Source organism: Battus philenor, unplaced genomic scaffold (assembly GCF_028537555.1).
Source record: "Battus philenor isolate CCGP_79_NKW_IND1 unplaced genomic scaffold, ilBatPhil1.0.hap1 SCAF_16, whole genome shotgun sequence".
NCBI classification, from domain to species: domain Eukaryota; kingdom Metazoa; phylum Arthropoda; class Insecta; order Lepidoptera; family Papilionidae; genus Battus; species Battus philenor.
Window position 1 is genome coordinate 12,141,706 of NW_027181678.1, and position 14,669 is coordinate 12,156,374.

Genomic DNA, 14,669 nt, shown 5'->3' on the forward strand with positions numbered 1-14,669 from the left:
CAGACCGGTCAAGGTGGCTAACTTTGAGAGGGGGGTTGTCTTTCATTAATCGTTTATTGGCTTATATGATGATGATAAAAAAGATATCATAAACCAACCGATTAACGTGCTTGTATACTAAACTTAAATTCTGGATGCTGTATAGCAGTGGTGTACACCAATTTTAGGCTACTTTGAAGTGATAGACTACTGTGAAGTGGTAGACTACAGTGAAATGATTGACTACAGTGAAGTGTAGACTACTTTGAAATGATAAACTACAGTGAAGCGATAAACTACTGTGAAATGATAGACTACAGTGAACTGTAAGACTACTGTGAAGTGTAGACTACTTTGAAATGATAAACTACGGTGAAGTGATAAACTACCGTGAAATGATAAACTACTTTGAAATGATAGACTACTTTGAAGCGATAGACTACTATCAAGTTATAGACTACTGTGAGGTGATATACTACTGTGAAGTTATAGACTATTTTGAAGTGATAGACTAAAATGTCTGATTTTAATGGCCTTTAAGTATGATAAAAGGAGCTGAAGCAGGAAGATGGCGTAGAAGAGGAAAGGTACCGGTGTACCGTAGGTCGGATACAAGTGTGCCGCGGTAAAAATTAATAAATTGAAATTTTACAATTTTTCATTATACATATTTTGTTTTTGAGACAATGGCACATCACGTTCACTTCTATCTCGAGGTTAGCTTTCGGTATGCCATGAAGTTCTAGGTGTACCGCAGATGACAAAAAGTTACAGAGCACTGCCATAGACATTCACTTCAAAGCATAGGTCTCCCATAAATATTTCTATGGTGGGATATAACATAATCGCTTGGTAAACAGGTTGGCGATCGAAGTGTGGTATTACGGTACGCAGTGCTGCCTATTCTCTGGAAACTGCACAAAGTATGAATTATACAAAATTGGATCCTGGGAATTGAACCTGTGACCCACGATCGTCACAGTTCTTTACCATTGCTCATTTTTACAGTACTTACACCATTTTGCAATGTAACATTCACGAAATAACATAAGCCAGCGCAATATCAGACAAGCACGTACCACAAGTTAGGTTTGGCTTAGAATTGAAAAAAAGTAATTTAACTACGCCTTATTAAAAAGAATTACTATGTTTACTGCACTAACTGTTACACAGGATGGTCGATTATAAATGCAAAAACTGTAAAACACTTTTTTACTAATAAATTCTTTTACAGCTATTTCCAATCGTCACTCTGTATAAAGAAATCACTCTTAAAATATGTTTCATTTATATATTTTCTCTACTGAAATGACAAGAATTATTAGAAGTAATTAAAAATTCTGTCAGTAACAAGTCTACAGGGACAGATAGTGAACGATAATTAATTTTAATTTGTAGCAATCAGAATTTTTAATCACATATTTTATAAGGAAATTTTCATTTCATTTTAAAAAACTACCATGTATATATATAGGGCGCAAAATTTGAACGCACATTGAATCGACTCTTTGGCGAAAGTAGGCAGGAATCGGCGAGGCGAGTGAAAGTGAACATCGGAAAGCAGTTGAGCCGCCCACTTTCGTACTCGGCTTAGATGTCCTTTCGTACGTCAGCTATCGGACCAGTTGCGGAGCCCGTCCCTGTTCCACGCGATACGAGTGAGAGGGATGTAGAACAATGCACTCATCTAGCGACCGGTTTTATACGATCATGTTGGCACGCTAGATAAACGTACTGCCAAAAGTTATGACAAACTTTAAGACACACCAATCGCCTTATGGCGAGCTATTCTCAAATACAAACTAAACTGTTTAGTTTGTCATACACTGTCGTACATTGTTGGGATGTTTGATGAAAAAGAGTGCAGATCTATCATATCCGAAGGCACCAGTAATCAATACATAAAACAAATAAAAATACATTGAACAACTTATAAGGTAAACCGACAAGCCATAGAGGCAACGCTTGAAAATTGCCGGCTCTCTAAAACCCTGCTCCGGCTATCGCGACCACGACTGCGTCGATCTGAACTAGTCGTGTAGTTCTTAGCAAAAATCCGTTTACTTTAGTTGTTACTACAGACAGTTCTCTGTGCAAGTCATGACTAGAAGAAATGATGACTCCTGATTGTGTACTTTTCCATTATATAAGGTAACATCCTGCAAGACCACCTACTTCGGTTCACCGAGTTACCTTGATAAAGATTGCTCAAAATCTTAACAACTGCATTATTCATTTTATCTCTTAAATTGATATATATAGCATTAATAAAATATTAATAATGTATTCCTGCTGCAAAAAACATAACTTGGTTCTGGTTTGTTGACTATTCAAATTACTGATATTAATAAGGTAAAAGAATATGAAAAAGTATCTCCCAATACATATTTCATAAACAAATTATCATACAAATCTGGGATGATTTAAGTTGAATTTCAATTTCAATTGTTATATAAATATTATGTTAAAACTACCACACTCATAATATATTTCATTCCAGTATATTGAAAATAAACTTTGAAACATTTAATATCGAAAAAATATAGATAGGTTTCTGTTTTAAGCATAAAATTATTACAACCAATTATGTTGACAATGAGAACCCTTAGCTACACACTGCAATACAGTTTAATCCATGTTACAATCGATGTTGATTTTTAGAAAGGGATTCCATTTTGTGAGTTTTCTTGGCTAGGCCAACGTTTATGCCCGCAATATCATGATATTCATGTAGATGTAGATGGATTTTGCAGATAAGGTATATTAAAATAAAAAATCTAGATATATTGACACAAATATCAGAAATTCACTAAGATTGAACATTCAACAACATTAAACAATACAATCAAAAATTAGATGAATGGCAAATTTTTTATTACAATAAAAATATTTTTGGTTATTATTAGTGCATTATATTCTACATTATATTTATATCCAAGGACTGTTTGATACATGTATTAATATGCATGAATCAATTTCTCACTAATATTCTAAATGCAATGTGCATCATGTTTATGCAACTTGCATAATAATACAGTATTTATTTACATTTAAGCACAGAGTACTATATAACCAAATAAAAATTCAAAATTTCACATTTCAAGACATGGAAATTAATTATCAGGTTTTTAAGCCAACTGGGGGCAGCACTGACTCCAATTGCAAACTGCAACTTATATGTAGAATTTTATCTAAAGAGGTATCGAGTCTTAAGGTGAATAGTAGGTGTTATGTAATACCATTATATTAAGAAAAATATTATTATGGCATAAATATTTTTTAAAATGCTGTTTTAATTTTCTTTATTTTTGTTTTTTGTTTATGCTCTTATAAACATAGTCTATAAAAGGTTGTAAACATATTATATCCATCCAAGACATATTCATAATATGACCTTAGATATTTTAGTGCAGTACCTACCTCCTACACTACCATCAGCTCAGAAAAGCCAGCCAGATGTTTAACAGTTGCTTATTTAAAATGAAACATTCATTTGTTAAGCATCAGTGTTAAAAAGTTATCCAATTTATTTTTAAGCAATTAAGAAAAGGTACTTTAACATACTTATTTAAATTGATAAGATGTTTCTCAATTAAATGCCATTTTCTTTAAAAAAAACACACACACAAAATAGTTTGTGTGACATGAATGACAATCATGTTACTCCTTTTTTAATGATTTTTTATAACTAATAGCTCACATTTAACTCCACAGTAAATTCCTCAAATTTTTCATAGGCATCTGTTGGACATTTTCTAAAAAGTTAATGCATGCATTTTAACATACACGTCCTAGAAAACATAGACATACTTAAAAAAGCAGTCTTATGTAAGTTTTGTAACAATATAACAAGTTTCTATATGGAACAAACACTAGGTACAATATGTCAATCAACTCAAGTATTTGATGTAGAAAATATTCCTTGTAATGGTTTTTAAAGCCTCTGTTTAGTACTGAGCACTTACATTTAACAGTTATAACAAATCTCAAGTCCTTATTACATAGTTAATTATTGTACTTTACCTGCAATCTCTTCCAAATAATCTCAGTATTAAATAATTAAATTACATATTCAAATGTTCTATATTAAACTGCATATTAAAATTGACATAGCACAAGGTTGTCACTTATCTGTATGTATTGCTTTAACAATAAACAGTTAATTATCTGTTATTTGTTTTAATATAACAGATAATGGCATATTTAATTAAAGATAAGTGGGGGCTCTGGTGGACTTTGCTGATAAGATTTTTGTTTGTCAATGTTATTACTAATAAATGACACCGGGTTTTATTGAAAATGCACTTTATAGTTATGACATTAAAGTTTAGTACCTATCACAACTGCTAATGTTGATAAAACAAATGAAGATATTTTTAATCTATAACTTCATTTTTATTGCACTCTAGACATTTATTTTTTTTTAAAAATCTAGATTTCTAGATATGTGCACCAGATAGAAACCAGCTCATCATTAAGTAAGAGCACCATTGGTAATTACTAAAATCAAAGAAAGATAGCTACTTACTATTTCATACAAAACAACATTTTCTACAAAAAAAAAACAACATTTTCTTATCAAGGCTTTCTTTTAGTTAATATGTATTCCTATATAGCTCAATGTATATCTACTATCCTTGTTTATGGTCTAAACAAATAATATGTAAGCTAGCCAAAAAATTAGCCAATATTTTATCAAAAAATACTTATTAAGCCTTATAATTCTTAATTATTTTTATTAGAATATTAACAGATATCAGAAACCAATATGCACATTTACTTAAAATTTCTATGTATTAAAGTAATTTTTGAGATTGCATTTTGAGAATGGGTGGGGAGACAGAGAGCTATAACTACATGTGCAATTATAACAACAACTTAACTGAAGACTTCAAATTTGTAAAGTCTAAGTGATGTCTACTCAGATAGTAGATTGTTATAAGTAGTACACTACTAAAAGATTTAAATTTAGTTAACTTAAAATAAATAAGAGTTAACAATATTTAAAACACTTACAAATAATTCTTATTAGAATCTGGTATACTAGTGACTTTACTAACAAAAAAATCTGAAATTTTCTCCTCATTTATGATATTAATTTACAGGAACCTAACATCATAAATAATGATATAAAAAAGTTTTTACTAAGTATGGTCACATTAATTATCAAGGCATACTTTTTGTTACCTGATATTTAAAGAGGTCTAAAAGAAATGTTTCAATAAGTAAAATTAGTCTGTAAAACATGGTGTACATGCAATTTATTATTAAGTGCATTAATATTGGCTTTTAGGAATTATTTAACAACTAAAATTAATACCTTACTATATAGTATGAAAAATGTTGATCAAATTGTAAGACATCTCAGCAGGTTTTTTTTTCATAAGTATAAGTGATGCAATATCTTCTAATATAATCTGGCATTTTGGTTTATTATCTATACCCTGTCCAAGAACAGATTGGTGCCAGTGGAACATTTTAAAAATAAAAAATTCCACATTCTCTGTTAAAAATTTGTGGTTTGGATGATTACTTGCCTAGAATATATTTTTTTAATAATAAATTATAATAAGAATCTCAGTGTAGGAATATATTAAGCAACTGCTTGCTTAATCCAAGAAAAAAACAAGTTCAAAATGCGCCCTAAAATTTCTAATTTGTTTCTCTTGGTCATTAGTCGAAATAATAAGTTATAAGTTTAAAGATTTTTACTTTTAAAATTCAATAGGCATAGTTACTATGTCGTTCGTAATCAATATATGATGTATTTGATATAAATTAAATTATCCTCAAACAATTTCTAAAACATATTCAACGTAATAAAAATACCTTCGCGTACCTTCATAGTTATGGACTTAAACAACACTTTAATACGTAAGCTCTCACCTGCCGTAAATCAGCATTGGAACAACACCGATGAAACATCAGCATGGCTTAAAATCGAAACACAGAACGCGAGCGATAACACCATTTACATTAAAATTTACAATCGAGTCGTTTGGAATAAACACGTTCACATCACACACGTACTCTTAACAACACTGCTTGCCCTCTATTTTACTCAAAATAACGCTTATAGCACAAACAGAAATATATAACCAATGTTTTCTACCAAACGTACACAAATAAAACACCTCCGTGGTAACTACTTGCGAAACGATATTTTGTCAATCTATGTTAAATCATCGAAAATATATTATAAGAAAATCTGTTGAATTAAAAATTAACAACGGTAAAATTGAAAACTTTACGTTTATTAATATGAAAATTTGAAACATTAAAACTATACTAATTTGACGACTTCACTCCTTAAAGGAGCGATACGCAATCACACGAACTGTCGTGACACGACTCGACAGAAAACTGGTATTGCTATACGAAGTTTGCCATTTTAAAAAATTAAACTGCAATGACAATTGACAGTTGCACTAATACCATCGCAAGAATTTAATCGCAACTTTTTCTGTGTGTACTCGTAGTTTATTTTATTTTTAATCTATCACATTCTTAATTAATAAATAGTGTCATTTTAAAAATACAAATGCACTGCTGTTTTTGAGCTATAAATTATTCGAGCAGAGTTAATAAATTTATGCATATTTGTTTTAAAAACACAGAGTTAAAATAAGGATCAATTAACAATAAATTTTACTTTGTCTTTAGTTGTTAATGTCTATTAGGTCTGGTTCACAAAATAATTTACTTATCATTAAAAAAGTAAGTAAAAAAACGATACAAAAAATTTAAACATTTATCCTACAACTTCAGAACGATTCGGTTAAGGTAGACAACGAAGAGCCTAAGGCTTATTTCAACATAATTTTATATTGCAGGTGCGACTATGAAAATGGCAGCCTTTCGTTACATTTTCATTAAATTTCAATTTACAATAAACCCATTGATACTTCGGGTTTCTATTAATATTTTTACATTGTTTTTAACACTGTTTAACGGGATTTGCTGATTTGAATATTCTTCTTATAAATCGACACTTTTTTTTAAATATAGCTTTAGCTTTGTGAAGACAGAACACAACCGCCATCTATTAGCGTGGCATTTATATTAAGACGATGTCATCTAACAATAGCGCGGGCGAGTTTTGATTTTCGTTGTTTTTAAAAATATTCTTTTATAAGTTGAGTATGTCTTTTTATTAAAGCTGGTTTATAGAACGAGATTTGAACTAATTTTATATCTTTTAGTTATGTTGATTTATTATTGTAACAATGTAAGAATATGAAATATAAGTCTACATATTCTTGCTTTTTTACTGTTTTAAATGAATAAGAAACAAGACTCCGATATTCCACATCTTTATAAAAGAGAACAGTAAAGTAACATTATTACACAGCAATTAACATCGATTAAACAAGCAAACTAGAGATCATTTGTCTATGAATCCTAGGTGTGAAACACGAACATTCATTTACCTACATTATCGAGAAAGGATATCTTTAAATTCAATTTTCTAAACTTCCACTTTATTAGTCTTTAATTAAAATAAAAATAAATAATTTTAAAAGAAAAAAATAGAATTTTAGTTAAAACTTGTGAGCATGAACTTGTTATCATAACATTAAAGGAAGTCACAAAATTATTCAGTCTTACAATTTATTAAGAAGTAGTATACTTCCGGGTAAACTAAAAGGTCCATATCGCGATCTAATATCAACAGCTCTTACAGCAAAATAATATTTAAAGCCTGCCATAAATTGAGTAAGCGTACACGCCATAGGTAAGGGTAAAGCTTTAACATCGCCGATTTTCTTCCATAAGGCAGTACTTGGCGGTGAGGTTGTTTCCTGGTAAGCGTATAGTTGATAACTTATAATTTCTTCATAAGCGTCATCTTGGTAACCATCAATTTTCCATGAGATAACAATTCCATTTTCTACTTTTGACAATTTTAAATCTGGCGCAGGGGGAAGGGCTTTCCAGTTAGGAGGCTGGTATTGTTTCATAGCATCGGGCAAGGGAGCTGGATGTCTATTGGATAGTACACGGTTCATTCGTATTGCATTTGATTGCATTTTGGCTAAGCTGTTGTTAACCCTTTGTTTTGATCCTAAAATAATAATGGTACATTGTAAAAAAAATACTTTGATTAAACAAGTATTACTACATTAACATAGACATACAAACCTTGAATGGATGGTACAGATTTCAATGTTATAGTCTGGCCTGGTCTAACACTCAGTGCTTGTGGACCACTGATAGGAATATACACTTTTCTGGGGCTGTTCATGTTCGGTGGATATTGAGCTTTTTGTGATGCCAGTAAATTTTGTGGTGGTACTAATCTTACTGGTGGAGCTGGTGACCCTCTTGAAGGCAATTTAGAGGGAGGTTCATCATCAGTTAAATCTACAGTAACTGATTGCACTCTTGTTCTCTTCTCTGGTTTTTGTACAGGTGGTGAACTTTTAACGCAATTTATTAATAAATTGTTAGCCTGTGGAGATTTTACAGAATTAGTAGCAGTTTGGGTTGTCGTGTTTGTTTTTGTTCCATTATTAGCAGCTGGCACTAATCTCGGGACTGGTATTTGTTGAAGTTCTAACTTTGTGCTATTCTTTTGTGGCTTTTGATCATTATTGTTGCGGTATAGTTTTTCTGGGGAAGAAAGGGGATTTGGTGCAGCACTTGTATTTATTGTTTGTGCATTTTTTTTCTTAGCATTAGGTTTATCTGTCATAAATACTTGCATACCAACAGACCGTGTTATTTTCAAAGGAACAATCTGAAACACTGTCGCCTTTTTTTGTTCTTCTTGGATAGATTTTAAAACTACTTGGAGATCTCTATTTTGTTTAGTCAACATCATAGCTTTTTTCTTGTATTCTTCAACAGTAAGAGCCATGGCTTTTAGTTGACTCTTAATATCTCCTAAGCTGCTTCGATCCACAACACTTTCTACTATTTTCAAAATACAAAACTCTTCTAAGTCATCTCGAGTCATGTCTTCTAGATTTTTTTTACAAGTTTTTAGAAAATGTGATGGCAAAAGAGGTTTTACTTTCATACTTGTTTCACTAGAACTAGCACTGGCACTTGTTTCCTGATCCAATACATCATTATTCAATGAGCCTTCTATGTTTTCTTTATCCATCGATGTATCTGTAAAATAAAATTATTAATATTAATTTCCATAATTATAAACGTACAGCAGTAAAGGTGCAATTTAAATTAACATGTGAAAGTAATTAAAATTATTGATTAATATCAGACCTGATTCATTTTTAGTGTCCATAGATTTTACATCTTCTAAAGATTTGCTATTACTTTCTGCATTACAATCCTTAGAAAACATTTTATCTGCATTGTTAGTGTCATCAACAAGATATTTCTTGACCTCTGAATCCTCATCTACTAACATTATATCATCATCATCCACAAGACTAATGCATTGCTTTTCATTATTCGAAATGTCTATGTTTGTGGGGTCTTCTTCCTGTGGTTCATCTTCATCATCCGAAAGAATATCTAAGGTATTTGACAGTTTAGATACTAGTGTAAATTTTTTCTTTTCTTCAGTTGATTTGGATTCCAATTTCATTTGCATTTCATTATCCTTTTTGGCCTCTTTGTCGCCATCATCGTCTAATATATTGATTGTATTATTTTCTGAAATTTGGTTATTTATTTGATCTACTTCTTTAATGGAGTCGTCTTTCTCACAGACTTCAATATTATTTAATTCTGTGTTATCAGGACAAATGTTGGAAGACGTGTCTAATACCGAGTTGGATTCCATACTTTCATCTCCAATAGAAATTTCTTCCTTAGAAATATTTTCGGACATACCATCGCAAATCACACTGTTAATATCACTGGAATTTTTTTGGTCTTCTAAGTCTTTACCATCCTCTTGTTTAGCATCAATAATAATAAAACTATCGTCAATCTGTTCTTCCTTATCTTTATTTAACTTATCGACGTTAAAGGCGTTATTCAACTCAATCTTTGTAGGTGGTTCGTGTTCATTATTAATATTCATTTCATTATCTATTTCTTCGAGATCAATAGTTTTTACATTATCTGCTTTTATGTCATCTATAGCAAATGTCATAGTTTCGTCTATGTTGGGTTCTAATTTCGTATTACTTTCCAGTGTTTCATTACATTCAGATTCTTCGTCATTTTCTCGCACACCTAGATCTTTACCATTCTGTTGGGAAGTTGAACCACATTCTTCATTTATTTTTAAATCGTTACTTTTACTAAGATCTATTTCATTCACTTCTTCTATGCTAGTTACTAGGCTATTGTTTACTTTATCAACACTATTTACATCATTTTCCTCTGGAACATCAATATGTCTTACATCTTCTCTTGAAATGGCATTGCTTGTCGGCTCATTATTTTCAGGTTGGTCATCGATATGCGCATCCTGTATGGGTTCATTTTTTAAGTCCTCGAATCTACCAAGACAATCTTGGCTCTGATTGTCATTATTAATAACATCCTTTGAAAAATTGTCAATAACATTGGACGAGAATTTTTCGTCTAAGGTATCTTGGTCAATTGCTGACATGTTATTTCCGATATCTATCGTAGCTTCAGCATCCAAAATCAGTTGCATTGTTTGGTATTTAATCTCACATGACAATGAAGAAGGATAGTCTCTGAAATAATGAAAAAATACACAACGTATAATATAGCAAACAGACAAAAAAAGATTTGGCCGTATATATAACGCCCGAATTTAGACAGGTAAAACTATCCTAAATTTCATTCCCCTTATGTATAATATTAAAATTCCAAAAAAAACAAAAACTTCAGTAACAAACTCAGTATCAAAAAAGTGGTTTCGGCCACTCTTAATATTTTAACGCGCATTTTTCGAAAAATATAATAATATAATAAACCTATAGTGTTCATGTATTATTTTATTTATACATAACAATACATATTTTTTTAATTGTTACTTTTAAATGTTATCGAGAACAAAAAAGAAAATGACTTATTTTCCATAACTATATTAATTACTAACAAATTGAGTACTAATGTCATTTAAAAAAATAACAAAATGTTCGAGAAGTTTATCCAATGCGCGAACACCGGAATAAATTCTGCTTGGTAAAGTGCTGTACGCTGGACGATGAAGAATGTAGAGCGAACGAAAGATTATCGTAACACGTCAAATATTATGCGGAAGACAGGAGCGTGAGAGAGATAGACATACAAACAGAGGTACGTATACAACGACAACAGACGAGGTGAAGGAGGAACTCCCGACCGTTTGTTATCGAACGGCCAAAAGTAAGACCTGGCGAATAAAGCAAATAGTCGACACAAATGTTATAACAAATAATGCTGATAATTAAAACCACAGTGCAAAAATGTAGCAAATTACCAAATACCTATTTTGGTAAATAAATAAAATTAATATAATATTAACATTAAAAACCGGTCTTATGAGCTTGTTTATTTAAAAAAAATGACAAGTAAATGTCAATGCCAAAAATGTGATAAATATAATGCTAAATTATAGCTCGCAACTACAAATCAGAATATTCAATGTTCTTACACCTAAAAAAAACATAAAAATGATAAAAAATATAATATAATGTAATTAAGCTCTAAATAAACGTGAAAATAAAACATATATACTTAAAACAATTCGAAGACTTACTAATTTTAAATACCTACCTAAATAATCATTGATAAGAGAATCCAGAAGTAAAAGAGTGATTAAGAAGATACAAAATCACACGAAACAAGCGACCGATGTCACGGTTGTTGCGGCACTGACAGTAAGCAGAACGAGTGAGAAGAAAATGGCGGACGCATGAATGTGATGAAACCGCGCTACGTAGACACAGGGTAAGCTGTGCGCAGAGAATACGTTGCCGCCTTCTACAGCATTGGCTATTTGCGAGAGAACGAGAACGCTCACAATGAATACTGGTATGTGTGACAGAGATGGAGTATATAAATAACTTGCGAACCTCGTCTGATATTTATTCTTTTAACTACTCTATGCATACAGTACCGGGTAAAGTAGGTACCTAAACCGTGTAAGAGCACATTACAACAGCAGTCTCGTTCTCCCGCGTTCTACTTTTGGAAATTAATTGTTAATACAAAAACTTACGTGCATTCTATATCATTCGGTGCATTACGTTGTATATTATACAAGAAAGTATTTATTAACGTAATAAACACCAATTTTTAGCAGTACCGGCAAAAATAAATTAGTATATGTTAACTTTTAACAATTGTTTATTAGTACTTAACGGTTAGATACTAGTTAAATAAAATATAAAATCTGGGTTATTGAATCCATGCGACGTTGCCGCTCTTACACGAGACGGTTTTCGAGTCGAGTAGGCCGTTTGACATGTTGCCGATCGCGCCCGACGTTTGCCGAACGAGCTCGAAGAACTGTGCATGCCATGCAGACATGTCAGTATTTCATACGTCATGATCATGCTCAAAATAGAAAGAATAATTTTCATGATTGTAACAATGTCATTATAAAAAATGATACGCTACAACATTTCGAAAATCAGTGTACAAGTACGGGGTTATCAGTTAAACACAGAAGACGCGTTTTAGACATTTAAATGTAGATATAATAAACGGAACATAATAAGATTTCCACCTCTTATACTATCAAGCAGAGTAATAAAGAAGAACAAAATTATACCTCCAGTTCTTTACGTTATGCAGTCAGTAACATTATCAGAATGTTAGAAATACATAGTAATATTATATAATAAATGGATTTTTAATTTTAATTCACTAGAAATTATCGAATATGAATTGAAAATTATTCTAAGAAAAGTACCCCCAACCAATTAATGGGAGGTAAACAAAATTACCATTATTCACATAAATTTAAAACTGCGTGAGAATAAAAGAATTTATAATATTTTATATCCTTGTGATCTAATAAGTACAAATGCTCGATGCAACAAAATGGCGCCGTGGCGCCGGAGGAAGGCAATACGAGCCAGCGCCAGCATTAAATAATCTAAGAAGATAAACTAAATGTCGGCAACAATTTGTATGAAACAAATTAATGTAATCTATAGAGAAAAAAAACAAAGATGTAATTTATTTTACGTATATTCAATAACAGAGACAGAAGTATGACCAGATTTCTTATTGGATGATATAACGGTATTGTGATACGCACACATACGAAGTCATACAGAATAATTTGATATTATACCAAGCAACACAAAATCCAACCCATGAAACTAACATCAGATAAAATATTCATTGATGCTGGACTTGCGCAAAACTATAGTGTTTATTTCATTTTAATTTTGATTTTTTACCTACGTTTGATAAAGACTGCTAAATCAGTCTGCAGATGTTATCGAAACATATTATTTTTATAATATCCGGCACGTTTATTCTTATTACAAAATGCGATGTTGCCATACCGTTCTTCTATCATCATAAGACATTGTATATTATACATATATGCATACGTAAGTTGACTAAGGACTTTTTTGACATGGATGTTGGAAAAATAGCAACAACTAGAAATAAATAAATTGAATGATTATGATGAACAATTTATTTTATTACGAATTAAAACATGTTTTTCTAAATTTGGGATAAAAAAGTTAATTACGGTTTGTACATAATATTATGTGTATAAACAATATTACTTATAAAAAATAATATTAAATCTTGTGGGTAGAAAAATGGATGTATTAAAATTCTCTAATGATGTTTATATGTCATTCATGTTAATGTGTTTTTTTCTTACCATTTCCCGGGAACTGAAGTGGTGGTTTATAAAAATTACTATGAAACTAGGATTCTATAATTTGCAATAATTTTAAATTAATTGCAGGGCAAACTGTATCCGAGAGAGTAATCACATATGCGAACAGCAGATCTTCGGTTGTTTAGCGCAGTCAGGCTACGTTCGCCATTTTGTCGTGGTTTATTTCACGAGTCAGAAAGAGATAGTGGTATCGTTCTCTTATTTTCGTGCAAGACTACATTAGTATGATATATATTCTCATTTTTAAGGTTACCCTATAGTATGCTTAAAGCATTAGGTTATCAACTTGCGCAGGAAGAAGCGTTTTCCACTTTGAAAAGAAGAAACTGAAGACTAAGTTATATTATATATAGTAGGGACATTTAGTCCACATATTATTACTTTTCCATAAATGTGGTCTAAATGTTTGTCTTCATTACAGTCATAAGGTATATTTTGATACAATCTCAAAAATCAAAATCACTTAGAACAATCTCCTGTATGTTTAAAAACGTGTGCTAACATATTTTATAAAAAGTTGGTGAGAAATTTCCACAAATCTAGTATTGATAGCTGCACAAAGCCTTTTGTCTAATAGCCCGAACATCAACCAAAAATGAAGCGTTTATATAATACGTTCCACGAAATATTTATATGTTATATCAATGTTATATGTAATTAAATAATATGTATTTTTAGGTAATTGGTTACGAATAATATTCCCACATTATAAGGTTACTTTCATATTGAAACATGTTATTGTCATTAACCAAGTTAAAAGTAGTTAATGGCATCTATCGTGTTATTTACGAAACTGTTAATGCTGCAATATTCTCTGTGAAATTTAGTTTAGTAGAATTGCCGCGTGATGGCAGTTTTTATTATATCTGTAAGACAGTGGAAATTTCTTATGATGCACGATCTTGTTTTCTTTCACTGTCAGATTTGACAGATGAAGTTA

At 31.1% G+C, this 14,669-nt stretch overlaps 2 protein-coding genes across 5 annotated transcripts in view; both read right to left on the reverse strand.

Annotated features, from left to right (window-relative positions):
• The window catches only part of LOC137919576 (uncharacterized), a 162,431-nt gene extending 156,078 nt beyond the window's left edge, over positions 1 to 6,353 (reverse strand). Inside the window, exons 1-2 of one of the 3 annotated variants that reach the window (XM_068762687.1) lie at positions 6,269 to 6,352; positions 5,866 to 6,187 (exon numbers count right to left, since the gene is read on the reverse strand). The gene's annotated coding sequence lies outside the window, so the exon portion shown is untranslated. Of the gene's footprint in view, positions 1 to 4,002; positions 4,087 to 5,865 lie in introns of those variants that run through there. The other 2 variants (XM_068762688.1, XM_068762689.1) reach the window with 2 other exon arrangements.
• A 930-nt stretch (positions 6,354 to 7,283) lies between these two features.
• On the reverse strand, positions 7,284 to 13,876 carry wde (windei). 2 transcript variants are annotated; one of them, XM_068762685.1, is made up of 4 exons: positions 13,709 to 13,876; positions 9,208 to 10,604; positions 8,122 to 9,096; positions 7,284 to 8,044 (listed from the first exon to the last, which is right to left on the reverse strand). In XM_068762685.1, exons 2-4 carry the CDS (start codon positions 10,559 to 10,561, stop codon positions 7,584 to 7,586), a joined length of 2,790 nt encoding a protein of 929 aa, XP_068618786.1. In that variant the 5' UTR covers positions 10,562 to 10,604; positions 13,709 to 13,876; the 3' UTR covers positions 7,284 to 7,583. The 2 variants fall into 2 exon arrangements, with proteins under 2 accessions (XP_068618786.1, XP_068618785.1); XM_068762684.1 differs by lacking the exon at positions 13,709 to 13,876 and adding an exon at positions 11,632 to 11,720.
• Between the last annotated feature and the right edge of the window lie 793 nt (positions 13,877 to 14,669).